Source organism: Papaver somniferum, chromosome 11 (assembly GCF_003573695.1).
Source record: "Papaver somniferum cultivar HN1 chromosome 11, ASM357369v1, whole genome shotgun sequence".
Taxonomy (NCBI): Eukaryota; Viridiplantae; Streptophyta; class Magnoliopsida; order Ranunculales; family Papaveraceae; genus Papaver; species Papaver somniferum.
Window position 1 is genome coordinate 134,683,466 of NC_039368.1, and position 24,371 is coordinate 134,707,836.

Consider the following 24,371-nt stretch of genomic DNA (forward strand, 5'->3'; position numbering starts at 1 on the left):
GCCAGGTGCTTAGTTTTATTAGCTTAAAGACAAAAAACGAACAACATTTGTAAGCAACAAAGTTATATTATCTTAATTTTTGTCTAGTTATTTTTCTTAATTTCATCAACATGTAAACTAACATGTATTTTTATATAGGATAATATTATTCAGTTCCAACAAGAAAGCATCATTAACGGGAAGCAAAGAGATGAAGTTGGTATTTACAATGAGGTTCTTGGAAGAAGATTAAAAAAAAACATACATAAGTATTATGCTTTTTGGAGATCTTATTCAAAGCCGAGTAAACGGAATAAGCAGACAATGCATTATTCTAACAACAAATATTGATCCAAATGTTGAACCAAATGGACTTGGCTAAATGGTTCAAGTTATGTAAACATCGTTTCATGTTTTTAGTGTAAAATAATAGACCAAGAGATTCTATTTCTACATGGATTTCATTTTCTAGTAGTTTTTTATTTTGATTTAAAATAAAAAAAATAAAATCCCGAATCAAGAAAATTGTGTTGATTTTTATTATTATTCTTTTTGTTTACTGTTAAAAACTTGTAGAGATGAATTATTTTGTCTTTGAATTTTTTTCTAAAGCAAACAAATAGTCTTTAATAAACTATTTAGGGACCAAATAACCTCTTTAATGAAGAAGAAAGTTGATTGTCATTGATCAAGTCAAAATTGATTGTCTTGGATTAATAAATTTAAGAACGCTTTTAAGGCAAAATGAGTTGTTTTTGATAAAATATTTAGGGACAAAACATGTTGCTTTTAGAGATAAAAAAATTGTCTTTGAAAGTTCGTTTTAAAGGAAAAATGAATTGTCTCAAAATAGAGGAGTTTTGTTTTCGAAAATTCTTCCTAAGTCAAGAAATTTCGTCACTTATAAAATATTTAATAGTCTCCAAATTTAAATTGGAAGGGCTATCAATTTTGTCTCTGGTAAAATAAATTATAGATGGATTTTTTTGTTTAGATTATTAATATTAAAGACAAATTAAATTGACAAAAAAAATCGTTTTTGAGACATTCTTTTGGTTTTAAATGGTAATCATTAAAGGAAAATTATCTTGGCACGGAATTTAATTTTTTGTGACAAAAATATGTCATGTACCGGTGTTGGAGGGGGTGCATATCATAATTGAGTTGGTTATTAGTTTAATTGTTAGAAGCACCTGGCTTTTATCAATTGTAAGTGTGCCTAAATAGTTTCCATTCTCCTAACCCAGCTATATAAGGCTAGTGAATCTGTGTAAGAGAGATTATCCAATTTAATGAAAATATAATTTGTTCTTCTTCTTCCATAGGCTGATTCTCTGAATCAGATCTCTTTCTTGTTCTTTAGGCTTGATTCTCACGAATCAAGAGAGGTTTATCCTCAAATCTATCACCCAAACTTGTCATCGTACTCAGGTACATGACAATTGGTATCTAGAGCCGTTTCGATCCATGGGGAGTATTTCGTATCTAGTTAGGGAGAAAGCTGAAGCCTATCTCTATTTCCTTGACCTCAAGAGAAGGTATAGTGAGCTGCTTAACGATGTACCTTCACCAAGTCAAAATTATCATCTTACGCAATCAGAGTCTCTAATCTCCTTCGCCAAGCTTAGGTGGGAATCAATTTACATACCACCATTAGAAGAACAATTCGTTCCGGGAGTTGTGAATACAGAAGCTACCAAAAAGGAGGAGGTTTTTATTGACGAATTGGTACCTGAATTCAGTCAAGGTCTTACTCCAATTTCTCTTCCTGATGCTACTTCAGATTCAAGTTTCTATTCCGATTCAGATGAAGGTTTAACTTGGTTTTTAAGATCGACATCAAACATTGAAGACGCTGTTAATTCAATTGTTGATTTCATGGTCTCTCCATATGAGGAAATCAAATCCATTCCTACTGGTGTTGATGAAGAAAAGGAATCTCTCGAATTAGAGTTGATTCCTTCGTTTTTCTTTGTTGAACGAGAAGATGATGCTTTAATTGATGCGGTGAGTTCTCAATTTACAGAAATCGATAAGGCGTCCTTGAATGATTTTGATAGCAATAATCGCTTGAACATGGGTCAAGTTTGTTTTTCTATTCTTCCTGATTATACTCGCTTATTGTTTGATCGTGGAAAAGATCTCAAACTCATTAAACGTTTTTCTTACTTAGCTGAAATTTATGAATTTGGTTTTGATTCAATTACTTCATGTTCCTTTGCATTATATGTTTGTTCAATTTTGATGACCAATGACAATGACAATTGTGTTCATGAGCTGGTTAAGAAACTTGGGTACCAATCAGCTTGGCCGATTAATGAATCAATTATGGGTATGTTGGTAGAGGTGGTTTTATTAGTACTGAAGGGATGTTGTTTGATACAATGTATGAGAGTAACTCTGTCAATTTGAGTAGTGTTGAAGTCGATTTCCTTTTGCAGCTCAAAATGGGTAAAGTATTTAATCAAGGCAAAGAGTCAGATGGTATTAAAAGGTTCTCTAATTCTCTTAGTGAATATGAATGGGATTTTGTTACATTTTCTTCTTGTGTGATTTTTCTTCTTGAGTCTCTATTACTGGAAAGGTACAATGATGACTTGGGATGTGAGCTGCTTCCAAGGCTTGGGTATCCATCTGAATTTCGGTTTCTGAATTCGTTGGTTCTTATAATTGCCTATGTTGCTAAGTCTGGTGGAGAGTGGAATTTGGATGCTGAATTTTCAGAGAACAATAAGCTTTTGTTTCACTTATTGGCTGGAGTGACGAGGTTAAACAAAGCGCATAAAGGATATGTTCACGTGCTTGATATGCAGGGAGCAGAAATTTTCTTCTTACAGCTCACATGTGAGTTGCTTGAGGTGATTAAAATGGAGGTATATGATGAATGTCAGAATTCTCCTTCGTGTTACAGCTATATGGTCAAAATGGTAATGTTCAGTAGCATTCTTGACAGTGATCATGGGAATGTTTGTTTTTATCGTTGTTTTGTTGCTACTCGTTCCTTGTTTGATCGCAGAAAATGGTATAATTGGTCCAGGGTATTTGATGCGAAAAGTGTGTTACTGCACTTGTTTTCAAACTGGGATACCCATGGAAGTTACTATGGAAGAGCTCGACTACATTTCTGTTCGTGAAAGGGGTTGCAACTGGTGTTGTTTGCAAGTTCTGGGATGAAAGGTTGCAGTATGGTACAGTTTTATTGTGGAGATTGATACTTCAAGTGACATGTACTACTGAAGATGGTACTGTGATAGAGTTAGTTGATCAACTATATCTCAGTAGTTGGAGTTTCTGTAATCCTCTAATCTTGCAGCTGGGAAATGGTTCACGAAATTCGCTAAAATTCTGTGTGGTGGCAAGACATTATGCTGGTGAATCACAGATTCTCTCAAAGAGGCTTACCTGTAAGCTTGTGTTTCTTTCTCTTCGTGCCGGCAAGTTGTGTGATGTGTCTTTGCAGCGGGGAATCAAATTATGCTTGCTTCATCTCGGTTTTTGGTGTATAGCAAGTGGTGATGCTTTCACTTGGATTTTTACTTGCTCCCTGAAGGACCCAACTCGACAGTTTATAGTAATAATAAATATCATTCTGGCGGGGAAGCATTTCTTATCGAGAGGGTGAAAATCAAAAAGATGTTTGTAGTGGTTAATGATGGTGTATGTTTTTATGGATACATGAGGTGGAAATTCAGATTGGTTCCACCTGATATATGGAGTTTGAGAAGTGTTAAAATGAAAGTTAAATTCTCAGTTTTCAACTTTGATGCAAACTGAACTGCTCATTCTAAGAGATTTTGGGTTGTTTCTGTTTACATAAAAGTTTTATGGAGCAGTGGCGAAGATTATATTCGTGAACATGGTTTCCCTAATGCTTCTGAATGGTTGAGGGATAGTGCAGGTACACATAGAAATGAAAATTCTGCCATGACTGGTTTTTTGTGCTGCAATCGACTTTTGCTATTGGTATATCCACCAACAAAGGGTTGTATCCAGTTAGAGCTTTATGGCGAGTTACGAGTCATTCAATTCAGGCTCATGATGAGTCAACATCGAACAATGCTAATGTTCATGGTATCCTTGATGTGGGTCTTCTTGAGGAGATACTTAGCAGCGAATGTGGATGCTGAGTCAGGTGCTCGTCTACAGACCACAATCCTTGCTCCTCCTGCATTGCTCCTGCAGTCGTCATAAGTGGCTACCTACCTTAAAGTTCATTTTTGTGACTCTCATCCTTGAGGATAAGGATGCTTTCAAAGGGGAGTGGAATGTCATGTAGCGGTGTTGGAGGGAGTGCCCATATCATAATTGAGTTGCTTATTAGTTTAATTGTTAGTAGCACAAGGGTGCCTAAATAGTTTCCATCTCGTAACCTAGCTATATAAGGCTAGTGAATCTGTGTAAGAGAGATTATCCAATTTAATGAAAATATAATTTGTTCTTCTTCTTCCATAGGCTGATTCTCTGAATCAGATCTCTTTCTTTTTCTTTAGGCTTGATTCTCACGAATCAAGAGAGGTTTATCCTCAAATCTATCACCCAACTTTGTCATCGTATTCAGGTACATGACAAAATATTGCTCGCTGGAAAATGCTTTTTGGTGTCGATTTTTTTCGTCATTAAATTAATTTTTCAGACAATTTCATTTCGTTGGTAAAATACATTTTAATTGACAATAAATTTCTAGTTGATATTTTTTCTTTCATGACGGTTCGTAATTTTTTCGGATATACTTTTTCATTATAGGTATTTGACAGAAAAATATTTCGAGACAAGAAAAAGGATTTTCCTGACCAAATTTTTGACACTAAATCACCATATGAGAATGATGGAGAGTCCAGATGCCCTTTAGAAGAGGGATACACCTTGAATTGCACATATGGCAACGGATGGGAAACCTCTGATGAGATGTTTCCTATTGATTCAACTGTGACATCTCTAGTGTTAAACTTTATATTCCGAGATGCTGATCTTTCTTCCCCTTATCCTGCAAAAGCAAGAGAAAATAGTCACGTGAAACTGTTGGTAAGAAGAAGGATTATAAATAGATGGGAAGTAGAGACCCACAATGCCCTAGAAATTGCGAGGAGCAGCTCAAGAGGGCTTGAGAGGGACAATCAAGAAATAAAGGAGCCAAGGAAAGAAGGACCTGAAAGGCTGCTAAAGTAACCAATGCACCAACAAGCACAAAATAGCTACCATGACCCTTTTTCTAATTTTCCTAGAAATCAGTCTTGTTACATGTCCTAAGAGCGTCCACAATGGACGACTAAACCCAACTATTTGGTCAAGTGGATAGGCGTAGTTAGACGGAGCATCGATCAAAATTTGATCAAAGACTAAAACCCAGACCAAATTTGATCGACGATCAAAACCAAATCCAAATATAATCGGGCGTTTATATAATCTACGCCCCACCACCAGGCGGACGTATAGTCCACGTCCCACCTCAGGCGGACGTATAGTGAACGCTTGTTTTTTTTTTTCTTTTGTGTGGGGCGTGGTTTATACCTCCGCCCCACTCTTTAAAATTTTCAAATTGGCATGGGGCGGGCTTAATACCTCCGCCCCATTTTTCTTATTTTTTTTTTTATTATTTTTATTTTTTGAATCTCTGTACCGGGCGAATGTATAGTCCCCATCCCACACCAGCGTTGGTATAGTCCACACCCCACACCAGGCGAATGTATAATGTACGTCTGACCAAATTTAGTCTTTCCACCGTAGCGTCGCACACCAGACTAAACCTAAAATTTGGTCTTTTTTTTCCTCTTTGGTTTTTGGTTATACTCGCACCACTGCAATTGCTCTAAGTTCTTTTTTGTTATTATTTTATTTTTGAGTCTTTAAAAAACTTATCAGCTTTACTGCTAAGGGAGATTGAGAGAGTAAGAGTCAGATAAAGGGAGGATCAGAGAATGAAACTGATGCATCAATTAGTCTCCGGGCCTATGTTTTCTTGAGTCTTTTCTGTCTTTGGGTCTTAGTAACTAGTGTCTAAGTGTCTCTTCAGTATTTTCGGTGTCTTCAGAAATGGATGTAACAAAGAGTCTTGGAATCAGATGAAGTGTAGAAGTCAGCCAAAAAATGTATGGAGGTTGAGTAACCAAAAAATTTAGAGTTCAGCCATCTGAAATCTTAAAAACTCCGGAACTAATAATGTTTTTAACATCTTAAATGATAGAAGTGTTGAATATCATTTAGAGAATACACCAACAGAAAATCAAATCATGAGGTTCCTCGTTATCCGATCAAATACCGCCCATAATTTACCGAAGTAGGAGAGCAATGGGAAAATAAGTTATATTTTACATTTTCGTTCAATTTCGGAGCAAATTTAAACGGAGATGAGAGAGGGCAGAGCTAATTTCAGTGTTAATGTTAACAGTGCTGATTTTAGTGTGATACTTGTAAAACTTAAACTCAGTACTAACATGTTATAATACTAAATTGTATACAAATATAAGCGAAACAGCTACTCAACCATTATAGAGTTATTTATTTTTCTTCGATGCCAAAAGAGATTACTTACCCGACAGTTGCGTGATGCTTGTCTGATCCCATATATTATTTTATTGTTGCAAATATACTATAATACAGTATATTTTATTATCGTATTTCAGTATATATATAGATTTATTTATTTTTCTTCGATAAGGAAAGAGATCACTTACCCGACAGTTGCGTGCAGCCTTGGGGAATATATCTCATGTCTAATACCAACAACGGACCCCATTTTAGTCTATAATTTATTTCAATAATTCTTTTCAGTCCACCTAAAATTCCAAAGTCAATCCCACGGGTGATGTGGCGGTGACCTGGCTACTTTCAGTTGTTTCTTTTTCTTTCTTGACGTGTTATATTTTTAATCTCTTTCTTTTTTTTATTTTTTTCTCCACAGTTTCCTCCTCCTCCATCGACCTTCTCCAAATTCTAAATTTTTTCATATCCTCCCGAGAGAGTAAGCGTTAACTGAGATTACCCATGCTCAGACTCATCTTCTGAATCACATCGTCTCACTTCACAAAAAAAAAGGTACAATCTTTTATCAGATTCCGGATTTGTTTCTATGAATACCAATACTTGATACAATATTATACATTGTTTATGAAAATTGTATTCTAGGATGAAAGACAAATATAAGCTTACATTTGTGAAATTAGAGATTCAGAATGTGTTGATCTTGGGTGTTTGGTTTATAATCAACAGTCAATCCCAATGTAACTTAAATTTATGAAATTAGGGTTTGAAACTTTGGAGATTTTAGGGGATTTCTTATAATTAATTGGGTATATTAATTTGTAAATTACAGGTAAGATGATGGGTGGAGGGAAAAAAATTATTGCTATATGCATGTCTGGTGGTGGATTTTTATTGTTGTATGCAATTTTCGGTATTGAGTAATTTCTTCCACTTAGATTCTGTTTGGTTCTTAATTTTATGATTTCTTTGGTTGATTATTGTACAATAAGCTCTATCACAAGGGACAAGCGAGTAGAATTTTCAACTAGATGTCGAGAGAGATAGTGGAAGATGGATTTGAAAGTTATTTCTTCTGGTAAGTTTGTTGTTTTGCTTGGCTGATAACAACTGATATTCAATTTTAATTTGCACAAACTTATTGATTATTAAGATGTCGTGCACAATTTGGGTTAACTGAATTTTAAGTATGTAGTAGTTAATTATGATATAATACTGATGTCGTCGGCATTTGTAGATATGCTAACTAATCAGTCAATACACTGTACAAAGATGGAAATACAAGAACAATTATCTCTCTCTTTCTTCGTATGTTTTGTTCTTCCATTATGGAAAGAAAATATGTCCACCACTCTAGACTAAACCAGTTAGTAGTTTACAACTGATATACATGACTGCACTGAAGTTTTCATTTTTGGGAATATCATCTTAGTCACACAACTCACAATTGTAAGAACAGTCTTCCTGTGAAAATTACTGCATACTGATTTGACACAAAGTTGGCAGTTCTTTTTTTTTCTTTTCTTTTTGAAGCATAGTTGGCAGTTTTGTTCATGCATATCTGATATTTACCTTAGATTCTATACACATTCACAAAGTTGGCAGTTCTGTTCAGGAGAAGTGCGTGTCTCTAGACTAGAACCAACTCTCAGTCACTCCTCACAAAGGACAGGGCGAGGAAGACCACAGTCCAGAGAGAGTGAACTATAATGCTTCTCAAGTCACTGTCTGTACTGGTAATATTCCGTCTTCATCTGGCTTTTTGATGGTTTCATAGTCTATTTTATTACACGCATTAGAGATATTTCTCATTTTCCAAGTTTTTTACATTTGGTTTTAGGTTTCGAATGTGCATATCAATGGTTTGGTTTGTCTACTTTAGTTCAAAATAGGATTGATTCTGGTACCACATTATAAATACCTAATGAAAATTAAAAGAGGTCTGTGATTAAACCCATTGTCAGAAAACATAAAAATGTCAAATTTGAACTGGTATGTGATTAAACTTATTGTCAGACAACATAAAAACGTCAAATTTCAGATTTTCAAACATAACTAATTTTTCTTTTGAGTAAACCAGCCACTCAAATTTGTTTGCAAAGAAATGGCAGAATTGTCGTATGTAGGTGCGACATTGGGTAAATGTGCACTTCTCCATGGTTGAGCTCCTCCAAACGCAGGCACAATGCTATCAACATGCCCAGAAAATACTCCATGTCCAAAAGCAGACGCTAAGTTATCAACATTCCCAGAAAATACTCCATGTGTATGTGCAACATTCTCAGAATGGTTATATGGTATTCCGTATGAAGTTGTGGCGTTGCCAATGCTTCCATATAAAGATCTTTGGTGTGCCCGAAACTGTTCCCCAGTATTTCTTATGTTTCCGATTCTTTGGAGTTCAGCAAAGTGCTGTAATCATAAAGAAGATGAGTCAGAACTTATTTTGATATGTTTCATTAGTTTCTTCCATTATGTTTATCTTTACTACTGTATTTCCATGTACTTCCTCAAAGAACTTTAACAAATATATGTGTGACCATCCTACTATAAGATAAGTGCAACGCCTAATTATAAGGAACTAAACACTAAATCAAAATATTGTAATACAGTAGTGAATTGAAAGAAATCATGCATATTTAAGCTTAAAAAATAAACTTACCAACAACTGGCCATATTCTTCTCTAGTAAAGTTGGTATTTCCATCTCCATTGGATGACTGGACATTACCTATCATGCTTTGTTTAGTAAGGTTTGCTTTGTCGATCTAAAAAAATTGATATCAAAACTTAAATCAACTAAATAGAATTTAAATAAAAATAGTACGAAAATAAACAACAACTCACCGTTGTGATTTCTTTTCCTTTGGTCGCAGTTTTTTTGTATTGTTTAGGATTCAAACGATTCTTATTGGGAGCACCTTTTCTCTTTACTTGAGGTGGGTTACCTAATTTTTCAACTTCATTCACGTCATTTTGTTTAGATTTGTTTATTTCCATTTCGACACCTGATCCCTTTCCAACTGCTATTAATTGTTCACGTATCCATTTCTTGATATCATTGCACTTATCATTATCCTTGGACACAACGTCAGCAAGTTCCGCAAAGTAATCACATAACTCTTTGTAGCGTTTCTCTTCAGGAGTCAAATGCCAACTATCAGAATTCATTGGCACCTTTGTATAGTAACCTTATATCTTTTCTCCATCTTCTTAGTATGTAATTTTCTGGGATTAGATATATTTCATTACGAAGTAACACACAGATCGCGTGTGTGCAAAGTATACCCCGAAATTCAAATCTATGACTACACTCAATTTTGCATTCATCTTTTTGAAACCATACCTTAAAGTTGACTTTTTTCATCAACATATCGTCATCAACTTCTGGTTCGGGTTCGGATTCAAATTCTGAGTCAGATTTTTCGGTTGGTGTAGTATCATTTGGTGAAGCTAATTCATCGTCATCCTCATCGTCATCCTCGTCCTCATCTTCGTTTTCTGGTGGTTTAGCATAGTAAACTTATATGCCACAGACACCATCGATGCTTGGTATCCTTGAAAACTATCTCAATGGCAATTTTCATAGCACCAACTTGGTCTGTAATTATACCACCTGGAGCAACTCCATTCATACAATCGAGCCTCGCTTTGAATAACCAAGCAAAAGTTTCTTTCTCCTCATTAGAAAGCAACCCATAACCAAGTAAAATTGATTGTCCGTGATGATTAACCACAACAAATGGAGCAAAAGGCATGTCATACTTGTTTGTCAAGTATGTGGTGTCGAAGGTGACAACTTCACCAAATTCTTTATAAGCTTCTCTACATCTGTTATCAGCCCAAAACACATTTTTCAAACGGCCTTCTCCGTCTGTGTCCAGCCTGTTGAAGAAATTTGGATCCTTGTTTTGCATGTCTGTAAAGTGATCCAGAAGTGCTGTAGCAATCATGTTCCTTAGAGTTTTTCGTCATATGGGAGGTTTTCATAGCCACCACCTTCAACCGCTAATTCACCATAGGTCTTACACATCCTGATTCCTCCTTTGTCGTTTAATAAGACTCTTTTCTTTGTTGCCGTGTTGATTCTTTTGTGGCCTCTCAAATGTCGATCTTTTGATGGACTGTTCAAATGGTTATGTTGAAGAGAAACAACGTTAATCATCCATTTATCATCTGCACACAATCTCGCTGATATTTTGGCTTTGCAACCAGTTCTTTGTGTTGGAGAGAGATTTAATGGAGTGTTTGAAGCTGTAATATTCTTCCCCTCTTTGGAACAAGTATAACTTACATGTACTGGTACTCCGTTTTCCTTTTTACATGTTCGTTTCTTAATAGAAAATCCAGTCTTGTATGCATAGTTATTATAAAATTCAAATAATTCATCAACATTTTCAAACCTCATTCCAAGTTTCGGCTCGACTGTTTGATCATCATGGTTACTATCATCATCCAATACACTGCCAGACTTTTCAGGTTCCTCAATCTCCAATTCGTTTCCATTCATGGCTGCATGTACAATAATCTTATATATAGTTAAGTTAGATTCAAAAATTTAAGTTATATATATACTAAGTAACTTGAGTAAGCTATCAACTGGTCGGTAAACTTCTTTTTAAATTAACTTAGCTACAGCTGAAATGACAATTAAAACCAAGGATATTTGGATCTGTAACCATAGACCCTAGTCTTGGTAGGATGTAGCACAAATTCCGCATAACTTCAAAACCGTGAACATTTCATTGAGGTGTCTTCCCAAAATAATCAAACATAGAAAAGATTACTATGGATAATACTTTTTCAAACCCTATATGATTTAAGATTACCATAATTCTGTTTTTAAACCCTAATTTTTTGTTTAAGATTCGTGATAAACAGAATCATGTTTAAGCTTAATTTCGTTAATCTAATAAGAAATTGGATACAAGTTACCTGTTGGCTACTTCTTCTTTGTTGGTTTCAAGTTCTGATATATGGGTTGGTAATGGTGCGGTAACTGAGAGAGATTTGTTTTTTTTTCCTTCTTTTTTTCGTATTTTTTTCTTGGTTTCCCGATTTAAAACAAAAAAAAACCAAAAAAATAATAAAACAAAAAATAGTTAACCACGTCATAAGGAAAGAGAAAACCAAAAATTGAGAAAAGTCACCGCCACATCCCGGTGGAATTGACCGTGGGATTTTAGGTGGGCTGAAAAGAATTATTGAATTTATATAAGTAGCAGGTTTGGTTATGCAACAAACCGCAGAATTACCAGAGTGACTCAGATATATATATTCTGATCCCGGAAAGTGATTAATCGATCGTCGGCACAATGATGAGCTTTGGAAATTCTATGGTCAACGTGCTTCATGAGTTGGTTAAAGAAAAGATCACTAAAGTCCCGGAGCGATACATCCGTACTAGTTGTGATCTTGATCATGAAGTTCATCAGGGTCACAGTGATGACTCCACGGCCGCAAATTACGATATTCCTGTGATCGACATAGAAGGCCTACTTTCTAGTCAACTAGTGATGGCAGATTTCGAATTAGAGAAACTTCATTCTGCTTGCCCAAACTGGGGTTTCTTTCAGGTACGTACTTAATGCGCGACCTTTTGGGAAGTTTTCGTGTTGATTGCCATTTGTTCCAGTTTTGATTTTAGGTACTTGACAGTTGATTGACCTTTGTGGACTGGGACATTTAACTTCTCTTGTAAATTCTGATCTCTAGGTAGTAAACAATGGAATAAGCTCTACACTGATTGAGAAATTAAAGTCGGAAATACATAATTTCTTTCACCTGCCATTAGAGGAGAAAAGAAAGTTATGGATGGAAAAAGGAGATATGGAGGGATTTGGACAACACTTTGTGTTTTCAGATGACCAGAAACTTGATTGGTTACATAATAGCACTACCAACTAATATGAGAAACCCTCGATTATTCGCCGGGATACCACTAGCACTGAGGTATTCCAATATAGATTTCTTAGTAATCACAGTTTCGCTTTTTGCAAAGCCGTACTGCGTCATGTTTGAGGAAGGTCTGTACTTCTCCATTATTCTTAAGTGATCTATTTGTCTTTACGCAGGGAGGCGTTGGAAGCTTACTCCAAGGGATTAAAAAACCTGACCATGATTTTACTAGGAATTATTCAATGATTGTTTACAGAGAATGGATTCTAACGAGATGGATGAGTTATTCAATGATTGTTTACAGAGAATGAGAATGAATTACTATCCTCCGTGTCCAAAGTAACAGGAGGTCATAGGTTTATCACCACATTCAGATGCTGCTGCTTTGGCGATTGTCCTTCAGCTTAACGAAACAGATGGTCTTCAGATTCGTAAAGATGGAAAATGGGTTCCTGTAAAACCCATCCCTGCTGCACTTATAGTCAATATCGGAGACATGATTGAGGTAACACAATATTGTTGCCAAAATTTCTTTACACACTTCCAGCCTTTTATTGCATTAACATGGGAAGAAAGAAATTATGCATCAATTTATTAACCATTTGAAAGAGCTAACACTAGTACGGGTTTGACAGATGAGCAATGGTGCCTATAAAAATATATAGAGCACAGGGTAATTGTGAATCCAACAATAGAGAGGCTTTCACTTGCCACATTCCATTCAGTCAATCCAGATGCAGAATTTGGCCCAGCACTTAGTTTGATTGATCTTCCACGTAAACCAGCATTATTCCAAAGAGAGACGGTGAAGAATTACTATAGAAACTTTTGTACTCAAAACCTTAACGGGAAGACCACTAACCTAGATTTCATGAGGATTGACAATGGGCTCCTCGATCACTCCGGTTGATCGTTCTCAGGGTTTCGGCATTGCTACAGGTTATAATGTTTTTTCTGTATTGGTCTGGCTGTCTTAAGTTTCGCTTTTAAGTTTACCAGTGAATTAAAATTTTAGAGAAAAGCTCATTATTGCGTCTCAATTAGTATTATCATTACTTATTTACTTGGACTTCGCTAACACCTAGAAATTATAAATAATGAATGGTTGAGGTCTGAAACATGAGTTGGTATCCCAACAAATAGTCCACCATATCAACCATGAGTTGGTATTTAAAACACTAAAATGTAAGCATCACTCTGATTCACAGTTCACAACACATATGGAACGCACATGGTATAGGTATGAGTAAAAAATGAATGATTTTTTAGGGACCATGATTTTTTTGAGGGGAACGTGGTTTTATTAGGCCATCTTCCCTATACTGATAAGGGTGTCCTAAAACGTTGAAATGATTAACCTATCCTTAACCTAATTTAATTTAAAACCAACCTAATAATCACACATATATATATATATATATATATATATATATAACCACCACCTCCTCCCACCACCACCGCCGACCATCGCCGATTACCACCATCACCATCTCCGATTATCACCACCACCAACCACCGATTACCACCACCACCACCGCCGCCCACCACCGCCGATTGCCACTACCACCACCTCCGATTATCACCACCACCAACCACCGATTACCACCACCACCTCCTCTCACCACCACCGCCACTGCGTATTTAAGAAATGTAATAACATCAATGCAATCACAATTAAGTTCGGTTACATAATAATTTTAGCGAGTATAAAAGACGCCAGCCGCAACCTGATTCTGCCATGGGACCACTCCGGGGGTATTTTCCAACAAACCCTTCACTTTAATTTGATTTTAATTGCTTCAATCGAATAGAAATCATCAAAATAGGGTTTTAATAGGAGTTACAGAGTCATGTTCGGTTAGGCCGATTTTCCAAAAAACCCTAGTTTACTAACCGAACTTCTTGAAAATGAAGAACACGAAGAACAGTTCGGTTCTATTGGATTTAAAACTAAGTCACCGAACTCTCTGTTCGGTTGTTTCGCAAAAAAAATTAAAACTACAAAGTAACCGAACTCCACCCTTAAAACCGAAATAAAAACAAATCCAGTCTAACCGAATTGTGTTGTTGTGGCCACTATATTGAGTTCCAAAATAACCAAACTTAGCCAATAGAGTTCGGTTTGTTCGCAAAAACTTTTAAAACTACAAAGTAACCGAACTTAGCCAATAGACGCTGGAACTTCACATTTTTTTGTTTGTTAAGTTCGGTAACCTCACAATTTTATCGCAGAAACCGAACTCAGAGTTCGGTTGGTTAGCTGTTAGGTTCAAGTTTGCGAAAGAACCGAACTTTGTAAACTTATATACTCTTATATTACGTAAAGTTCGGTTAGATCAAAAGTGCATGCAGTTTGGGAACCAACCGAACTTTGTACACCAAAGTTCGGTTAGTTGAGAACCAACCGAACATAACGTTCTAACTCCTAGAAATTCTATTATTTGAGAGTTCGGTAACCTGCGTGTTTGGAACAAGTAACCGAACTACACTTTCAGATGAGTTCTGTTACTTGTTCATCTCACGGGGCAACCGAACTACAGCTTCAGATGAGTTCGGTTACTTGTTCTTCATATAAAATAACCGAACTGTTCAAAATCCAGTTCAAATCCGGATCATTTTGAAGATTAACAAATATTCTATGAGAGGATGGAGATGAAGAATCAGATGAGTTTTCATCATTTGAATACTCAAACTTAGTGAATTGGAAAAAAAAATTATTTTCCATGTTTTTCTCCTTCATCTTATCTAACTCTACTCTCTCAATAATTCTACTCAATTAATAATAAACCCATCTTTTAATTTAATCTCACTAATTGTTTTTAACTAAATCATTCACTAATCATAACCTAAAATTAATTAAGAGGGTAGATTAGGTACTAAATAAATAATTAGATATGGGGTGACCTAAAATTACTTCTAATGCCTTTACACAAAATAAAATCATGATCCCCAAAAAAAACCATGGTCCCCAAAAAATCGTTCTAAAAAATATGCAAGCGATAAAAATTTAACATTATTGAAGTCCACGGGCCTAATCTCCTAGAAAACCAGCGTATAAGATTATAGACGGCAAGATCTAAAACTTCCCATATTATGTAGGATTAACAATCTCAACAAAGATAATATATTTATTTATTTTTTTGCTTGTCATATAATTGCTAACAAGACTCAACAGTAATAACCAAATACAGCCTATGAAGCAGATTAGGCATATAGGCATAACATGAGTGAATGGTTTTCCCCAACTGTGTTCCTGTAAAACCCATCCCTGGTGCATTTGTAGTCGGTAACACAATCTACTGTTACCAATTTCTTTACACATTTTCCAGCTTTTATACATTGCATTAAAGTGACAAGAGAGAAATTGTGCATTCAAAGAGCTAAGAGTAGTAATGGTTTCACAGACTCTGCGCAATGGTGCCTATTCAAGTATCGAGCACAGGGTTATTGTGAATCCAACAATAGGGGCTTACAATTGCCACATTCCATTCAATCAATCCCAGAATTTGGCCCAGCACTTAGCTTGATCAATCCCCCACATAAACCAGCATTATTCAGAAGAGAGACAGTGGAGAAATACTATCAAAATTTCTTTGCCCAAAAACTTGATGGGAAGGCCACTAACCTAGATTTCATGAGGATTGAAAATGGGCGAGGTGATCACTCATGTTGATTGTTATTAGGGTATTGGTTATAATGGTTTGGCTATTTTAAGTTTAACATGTAAATAAAAATTTCTAGAAAACGGGTAACTGTTGGGGCTCTAAGACTAAGTCTTGTGGGGTGCTAGTCTAGCAGCTAGATTAGCAGTCAGGACTACCTCCTAAGTCTTATGGGAGTGCTAATCTAGCAGCTAGATTAACAGTCCACGTCATCCCAGCGCTGAATGGTTCATCGCTTTAAATCTCAGCCGTCAGATCAAAAATAAATCTCTCAGCGCTGAACCATTCCGCGAAAAGGTGGTTTTTCAAGCGCTGAATCATTCAGCGCAACTATCTAGCATGCTAGTTCACATTCTAGAAACTGGTAGGAGAGAGAACTAGTGTTGATTTTTTTGCCACATTTTTTTTTTGAATTGCAACACTTAAGTGCTAATCTAGCACCTCTAATCTAGCCCATAAGACTAAGTCTAATGCTACCACCTACGAGTACCAATCTTTCTACTGCAAATAACGTATGGTTGAGGTCTGAAGCATGAGTTGTTATCCCAACAAATAGTCCACCATCTAAACCATATTATAATACTGTTAATTTATCGATTTTATGTAGAGATTATCATACAATCTCATAATTCAGTGTGTGCCACAAAAAAAAAATGCTAGCTTAACCTGTACCTGCAGAGTGGACATGAGACCAGTATTCTTTCACAAGTTGCCAACTTCATTGGTTCATCATACTCCACTATTTTGCCTGTAGGATAACGGATAACACTTAAACTCATCAGTCTTAAGCACTATGAAATTCATATGTCAAGTTGTGAGAAAGATCACCCAAATAATAACTCATAGGATTATTGGTACTTAGTATCCCTTAAAATGAACATTAAGTTAATCATGCTATGTCATTTTTGAGAATTTGTAAGATTACTAACCGTCACTTATCGCAAGCACCTTTGTACTGTCCATAATAGTTGGTATTCTGTGTGCTACCGTGATGACTGTGCATTTTTCGAATTCTGTCCTAATGGTTTTCTGGAGAATGGCATCTGTTGTGTTGTCTATTGAAGCAGTAGCTTCATCAAGCACCAGTATCTGGCTTCCCCTTAACAAAGCCCTACCCAAGCAAAATAACTGACGTTGTGATAAGAAACGATTCGTTTCTTGACCAACGGCCAGCAATTCAAGCTCAAAAGGTCATGATTCTAGGAACCAATAAATCAAAGGGGTAGCAATTTGCTTAATAATTTTCTTGTTATCATTAATCAACTGATAAGGCCTATTTATAGGCTACATTACTTGAGAAATAAGAAAACAATATTTACTCCTAAAATACTATTTTAAACAAATATAAATTCTAAATAAAATACTTAAAATATAATAATATATCTAAATAAATATATTATCTTTAATAATAAAGACTATATGTTTATCCAATGTCTTGTGCCTCCATTGGACTTAAGTACTCAAAGCGCCCTTGATTTGCTAGCCAGGGTGGCTTCCATAATCTTGAGAGACTTGACACGTATAAGGATCATATACGTCAAATATGCTTGAGTGACGTATCGGGTCAACACTATTGACTTGGACCATAAAACGTGATCTTATCACGTTGTCCCATGCTCCAGTTCACGCCATATTGTTGAACTATAAATATTTAGGAATTCAAGTAACTACATTCACAGTGGAGAATCGTTAAAAAGAAAAAAATAATTCAAATTTTTGCTTGCAGAACTTCATTACACACCTGAACTATCTAGGCCTTCTTCTTTATCTTGTACTGACTCCCTAAGTTGGCATTTCCCAAGAACCTTTGTACATGCATCAAAGAAAGATCCCATGAGCTCCGCTACTTATAAACCATACATATATATGAACTTGAATAGATACAATAGAATATACGACGAATAAAGAAGCAACAAAAATACCTCCCAAATTGCCTGGTCTGTATGTTGAGAAACAGGGTCCAAATTGAATCTGACAGTCCCATTGAAAAGTGTAGGATCCTAAGGTATGATACCTAAACGTGCTCGAAGATCATGAACCGCTATTGTTGAGATGTCAATGCCATCAATTATGATTTTTCCTGTTACTGGTTCAACGAGTCGAAACAAAGCACCTGTTAGAGTTGACTTCCCACTACCAGTTCTACCAACAATCCCAACCTTGTGCCCTCCTTCAAATGTGCAACTAATTCCATGAAGAACAATTGGAGTATTGACTCTATATCTGATCTGTTTGACAACAATGTTTATCAGTATAGTAATATTCGCCATACATGGCATTGAAACAGTCATACAAAATTTCACATGGTCTTGCTTCTTACGGTGAAATCAAGGATCTCTACTCTGCCTACGACGGGCCAACTAGGCAAGGGTCGATTTGCTTCTATGACTTCTGGGGCTTCACTAGGAATGTGCATGTACTGGTTTAACCTTTCCATAGAAATGATATCATTTGCTAGCGCGCACTTGTATTGAACAGCAAAAACAAGGAGCCGGTACAATACAAAACCATAAGAGAGTGTCATCCCGATAAATCCTGCCATAAGAAAGATTGATGATCAAAGCGTTTCATTAGCTGAATTACTTCATAAAAATCCGCAGTTGATAAATCAGTCTTTATACCCTTTGAACAGTAAACAGTAAACCTGTTAGAATTAGACTGAAATGATAAATGTGAGTAAGATGGGAACAGAAGAAAACATAGACCTACCAGAACCAAAATATTTCTTAGGAAGCAAAACTATCACAAGGGCTGAGGAACAAAGAATAATGGCACAAAGAGTTTCCAATCGTTGGATCAACCACTCATTTGCAGAAATGATGTGAAATGAAGAACCAGCATTTCGGTCGATGAGATTAAGATTCTCAGTGAAGAACCGACCTTCCTTCCTGAATGCCCTAATTGTAATAGCTCCGGATATAGATTCACCAAGATGGCTTGCTATCATAGACTTAGTTGTTCCATTTATCCGCATGAATTCTTTTGCAGAGGCAAAGTAGTATCTCTGTTGAGTTTTAAGATTATAATTAATGAACAAAGTTACTGGTCTAAGTTACTATTAATTTAGAGAATGGACGAAACAACATCTTTCCCTCTTCCATGCACAAGTCGCACATAAAACTGCCTGGTCCTATGGGGATATTTCAAATGCTAAGCTTTCAAACAACTAGGTCAAATTCCTCGTATAAGTTTCTTCATGCTTAAATGCCATCTAAATTAGCCAAACAAGTACTTCCATAATGTAAAAATCTCATAGTAACATTTTGGAATCGAATGCTGCCAGATGGTAGGTATTAATAAGATTGTATATGGTGCCTCATATTCATAAGACCAAAACAATAGATGACAGTTGATGTGTTTTTACCTGTATCAAGACTACCATACAGACCACCGGAATTTAAACAACCAGCACTTGCCAAGTAATAACAGCTAGTACCGCGAGACTGGAAGTAGTATTAATGATAGCCAAAACAGACATTACAAAGTTGGCCGGGAGATCAAGGTCCACAATACTCAAATCAGAAGACACCTACATTAGAAACATAAAAACATTCAGCTCAAGTACATCTCAAAGTTGGCTGGGAGAATGCCATTACGATTACTATTGGTGAGCGATCTTCTTACGTGAAAAAATATCAGAGCCTATGAAAATAATTTCATGAGAGAGAGAGAGAACTTTGCGGACTCTTACCCGGCTTATTATCCTTCCCAAAGGAGTAGCCTCATAAAAAGCTATTGGAGCATGGAAAAGAGAACTCAATAGCTTATCAAATATTGACTCCGAAGCCTTCATACCTAAAACAACTGTAAAAGAGATCTGCAAAGTACAAACAACGTCGAACTACAACCTATCATAGAGTAACCAGGATCAGTCGCAACTTGCTCACTTCTGAGTTCTGAGCATTAGCAGCCATCCAATAGTTCTGTAGTATTTGGCAAGCAAAATAGATAACTTGGCATCCAATAGCTGCAGAAAAGTAAAAGAATCCTCTGTTCTGATTCAAATATTGTAGGTATGGTTTCCACCCAGTGTCTCCTGTTTCTCTCTCTTCTTCTTCAATGAGCTGATGCTCAACTGAACCTTCTAGAAAATTTCCGCCATAAATTCCCCGAGTTACTTTAGGAGAAGCGTCCATTTCAACATTAGTTGCATCTTTGTGTGCTTTAAAAAGGTCACAAAATGCTCGACTTGAAGACAACATTAGATGATATGGAGCCGCATGCTGGATTTCTTCATCTGACATCAACTGGTAAGAGAAAGAAACTTATACCTATAATTACATTGTTTTAAAAACTTTCGCTGGTGCAGGATTTCAATACACTTTCAATACACTGTTAGGCCAGGCCCACAGATTATTGTACATATTGCAGTTGTTTATCAAGAATCAAATTATGTAACAAAGAAGTTGGGGAATCCTGTTAAGGTAAGGAGATCTAAGAATTATATTTATCTTGCTCTGTATATGCAAAAACAAAATTACGGCTCACACTAAAATGATTATACAGTTTTACCCCTCAAGGCAGTTAGGTATGTGTATATGTTTATATTTCAGCAAGTTTCAGACATTAAATACATGTACATTGGAAAAAAGAAAACGTGTAGATAAATCTGTCCTCATTTACTTCGTGGAACCAAGTTAATTGATTGATTTTGACACATTTGATGAACTTAAGAATTAAGAATCATGCACTTTGAAAGGTTTCAAGGTATAAACTAACCAAAATAGAATCGAATGTAGGGAAGAAATCAACTTGGTGAGTAACAAGTAAGACCGTTTTCCCTGATAGAGCTCCCATTATGCATTCCTGAAAAACCGAAATACACTTCATTAGGAGACAAATTAATAACATAAGAAACAGCAGGTAGAAGAGAATTGTGAGATCACGTTGAATATGCTTATCGCAGTGTGGGTATCAACTGCACTAAATGGATCATCTAGAAGATATATATCAGCGCCATGATACAGTGCACGAGCGAGTTGAATACGCTGCTTCTGAACGCCACTCAGATTTATTCCTCTTTCTCCTATTTCAGTGAGATCACCAAAAGGTAGCATTCCAAGGTCCTTTACAAGGGAACACTTTTCAATTGTTTCTTGATATCTTTGCTTATCCAAGGTGCAGCCAAACAGAATATTATCTTGTATACTTCCTGACTGGATCCATGCCATCTGTAAAACATATGCGATCTTTCCATAAGCTTGAACCTGCAAAGGAAAATTGGGATAGAAATAAATCAAGTCACAATAAAGTTCCTGTTATTCATACTGTTTGATTAAGTTACCCAACACTAGTGTCAAAACGGCTACATGAGAGCTATGTATGTTGTGATAAAAATTATCACGATATTTTTAAAATCTTCTAAATACTGAATATATACTAATTAGACAAAATTTATCAAAGGCTTCATATGCCACTAGAATACTCTATGACTAGCAACTCAATATAAAAATATGTACACATAGATTCAAATGAGAACAAGGGATTGATGGTGATAATAACTCACCGTCCCTTGCACCTTAGGAACTTCCCCAAGTATTGCTGCTAAAAGGGTTGACTTACCTGCACCAACCTCTCCACAGATGGCCACTTTATCACCGACTTTAACCTCTAGGTTTATGCTCCTTAAGGTGGGCATCATTAGATTTCCTTCCCATGAAAAATTACCTGAACTGATATAAATTGAGTGCTTCTGGTTCTCTGGACTTTCCATCAGCCTGATATTCTCACAATCTAACTCCTCCGCCCCAAGAAAATCCTCGATCCGCCTAAACGCAACTTCAGCATGAATGATCATTGCAATAATATCTGGAGTCATTGTAATAGGTTCCTGAAGGATCCACAGTGTTGTTAGACATGTGAACACATTACTAGCATTGAGAGGAACTCCAGTAAAGTAACATGTCATAAAAGTTGCAAAAGAAACCAATACAGGTGAGAACCATAACAAACATATATGATATCCTTTCAGTAGTTGACCAGCGTTCAAAAATTTGACCTCCTCTTTCCCTAGTCTTTCAATAATTGATTTGAAATACATCTTCCATGCTTAAAGCTTCAAAACTTTTATGTTCACCATAGCTTCTGATATAGCCTTTAGCCTTTTATCTTGTGCAATTACGAGTTTACTCTGAAACTTATTATGCTGTAATTTGGCCATGGGAGTATTGCATAATACAGAGAGTATTATTACAACTAAAGCTGCAACGGGTGCAAGCCCAACTGCGTGGAACAGAATTGCAAATGCAAGACATAATTGAAGGCATGCTGTCCATGTTTGATGAAACCAAAAAGGGAACTCCCCTACTCGATAGCAATCTACAGTAACATAGTTGATTATTTCGCCTGCTGAAAGCTTCGTTTTAGCCACATTAGAAAGCCTAAGTTGTTTCCTGTAAATAGCTGCTGAGAGCAAAGACCTGACTTGAACTCCCAGTAATCTACATGGAAAGTACCACTGCCTCTGCGACACGGACTCGATGAATTTTTTCAGGAACAGTAGTATCTAGTACATATCCCTCATGTTTAAAAGCTTCTTTACCTTCTGCAACGTCAATGAAGGCACTTAGAAACAATGGACTTGCTGAAAGAGTGACTATCTTGAGAAATGCAAAGAACCCAGATGCTAAAACCTCTTTCAAATAACATAACATGATTGCACATAAAATTGATGGTTTGATTTCCTTCTGTTTTTCCAGTTGTTCCATGACAAATGTGTAACATGTTTCGGCTCTATCTTTCTTTCTTAACATGGGTAAATCATCATCTTCGAGGATTTTCTTCTTACCCTTCTTCATCAATGGATTTAACCACCAAAATGACATTCTACTAAAGAATCCAGCATTAGAAAAAGGGATCTCATTGTTACTGCTATCCATATTTCTGTTTAACTAGTTCCAGTCCATGACTGTCCACATTTAAACCTCTAAAAGCATTGCAGTAAGTGGGAGACTACTTTCTTTTAGTTTTATGCACATGAGTGCATAACACAAATGGAATGCACATGCATGCATGCATCAAAAGCATTAGAGAACTCTGAAATATAAATATCTATCCGAGTCATTCTCAAATTATTTGTACTTTATGTTCATTTTATTGGAAAGAATGAATTGTTTTTGACTTGAAAACCAACAAGTCTAACATAAGAATGTTTATTTAATAATCTCTAAAATATGAGTATCACTCTGATTCACAGTTCGAATGCACATGGTAGGAGTAAAATATGAGAGCAGGTAAAAATTTAACATAGTATATTTTTCCTTGTCATATGTCAGCTAAAAACACACAAAAGCAACAAACAAGAACAACATACCAAGCAAGCCTGCCATGAACGAAGAAGGATCTTCTCCAACTCAAACGATATCGACTAGAGTTCACATACAACCAGGCTGTAGACTATGCTGCCAATTCAATGAAAAACCAAAAACCCAATGTTGAGACAATGCTGTATGTGATCTACCCCTCCTCCTAGTTAATTTGAAAAATCAATGGCTTTTGGTTGCAACATTTTGTCAAACATATAAAGAGCACTATTTAAGTTTTTAGATGTAAATTTGGAAAACTAATAAGTTGAAAGCGTCCTTGGAGAGTGGAGAGATTAGTGAAAAAAATCTTTTCTTCCATCGTTATCTGGGAAAGTATTAAGTGTTGCGGTACCAACACTGAGTTTGTTTAGTTTCCCTTAATAAGCTCTTCTATTTTTAGTATATTTTCAGTTCCGTAATTAGTTAAGACTCTATAGTTAATATTACTTGTTCCACAAGTATTTACATGTATAAATACTACGTCTGAGCTTGTAAAACAGTTATGAATTAATACGAGAAACTCTTCTTCAATCTCTTCTAGCCTTCTTTACTTCTTCTCAATCATCTTATTCTCCTAATTCATCTTGTTACCTGGGTTCTAAACCTATTTCAGTTACGTAAACCTTGTGTTTTGGTCTAGAACCCTAACATCTGGTTCAGAGCAGGTTTATCCTGTACCTATTTTTACACCAATTTTTTTTTCTTTTCAATGATGTACATAGACGATTTGTCTAAACTACAACAGAGTATTGATGGTGTTACAACCAAACTTGATACACTGGTTGAAACTATCACCAAAGATCGTGAGTTGGATGAAGCGGCGGTTAAGAAACTACGTGCATAGGAAAAATCAGCTCGAGAAGACGATAGAGCTAACCGTAAAATTGATCTTGTTGAACATGAAAAATCTCTTACGACTGGGTTAACTAAGGCTTTCCGGGATGTGCTTCAAGAACTCATTCCTCGTCTGCAATCAATAGACGATATTCCTCAAACCAATACCAATCGTAATACACATAATAATGGTGGTGGAATTCTTGATACCCCTCATC

At 36.0% G+C, this 24,371-nt stretch overlaps 2 protein-coding genes, 1 long non-coding RNA gene and 1 pseudogene across 3 annotated transcripts; 2 read left to right on the plus strand and 2 right to left on the minus strand.

Annotated features, from left to right (window-relative positions):
• Positions 1 to 1,297: 1,297 nt before the first annotated feature.
• LOC113320566 lies at positions 1,298 to 4,115 on the plus strand. The gene is made up of 2 exons (XM_026568472.1): positions 1,298 to 2,906; positions 3,017 to 4,115. Exon 1 carries the CDS (start codon positions 1,447 to 1,449, stop codon positions 2,389 to 2,391), a length of 945 nt encoding a protein of 314 aa, XP_026424257.1. The 5' UTR covers positions 1,298 to 1,446; the 3' UTR covers positions 2,392 to 2,906; positions 3,017 to 4,115.
• A 6,298-nt stretch (positions 4,116 to 10,413) lies between these two features.
• Positions 10,414 to 10,965, minus strand: LOC113325229 (protein FAR1-RELATED SEQUENCE 8-like). Its single transcript, XM_026573439.1, has one exon. It carries the CDS (start codon positions 10,963 to 10,965, stop codon positions 10,414 to 10,416), a length of 552 nt encoding a protein of 183 aa, XP_026429224.1.
• Positions 10,966 to 12,220: 1,255 nt separating this feature from the next.
• LOC113321882 lies at positions 12,221 to 13,129 on the plus strand. Its single transcript, XR_003346896.1, has 3 exons — positions 12,221 to 12,407; positions 12,530 to 12,858; positions 12,989 to 13,129. It is a non-coding gene; the product is annotated as an uncharacterized LOC113321882 (long non-coding RNA).
• A 3,359-nt stretch (positions 13,130 to 16,488) lies between these two features.
• Positions 16,489 to 22,893, minus strand: LOC113325230 (annotated as a pseudogene).
• Between the last annotated feature and the right edge of the window lie 1,478 nt (positions 22,894 to 24,371).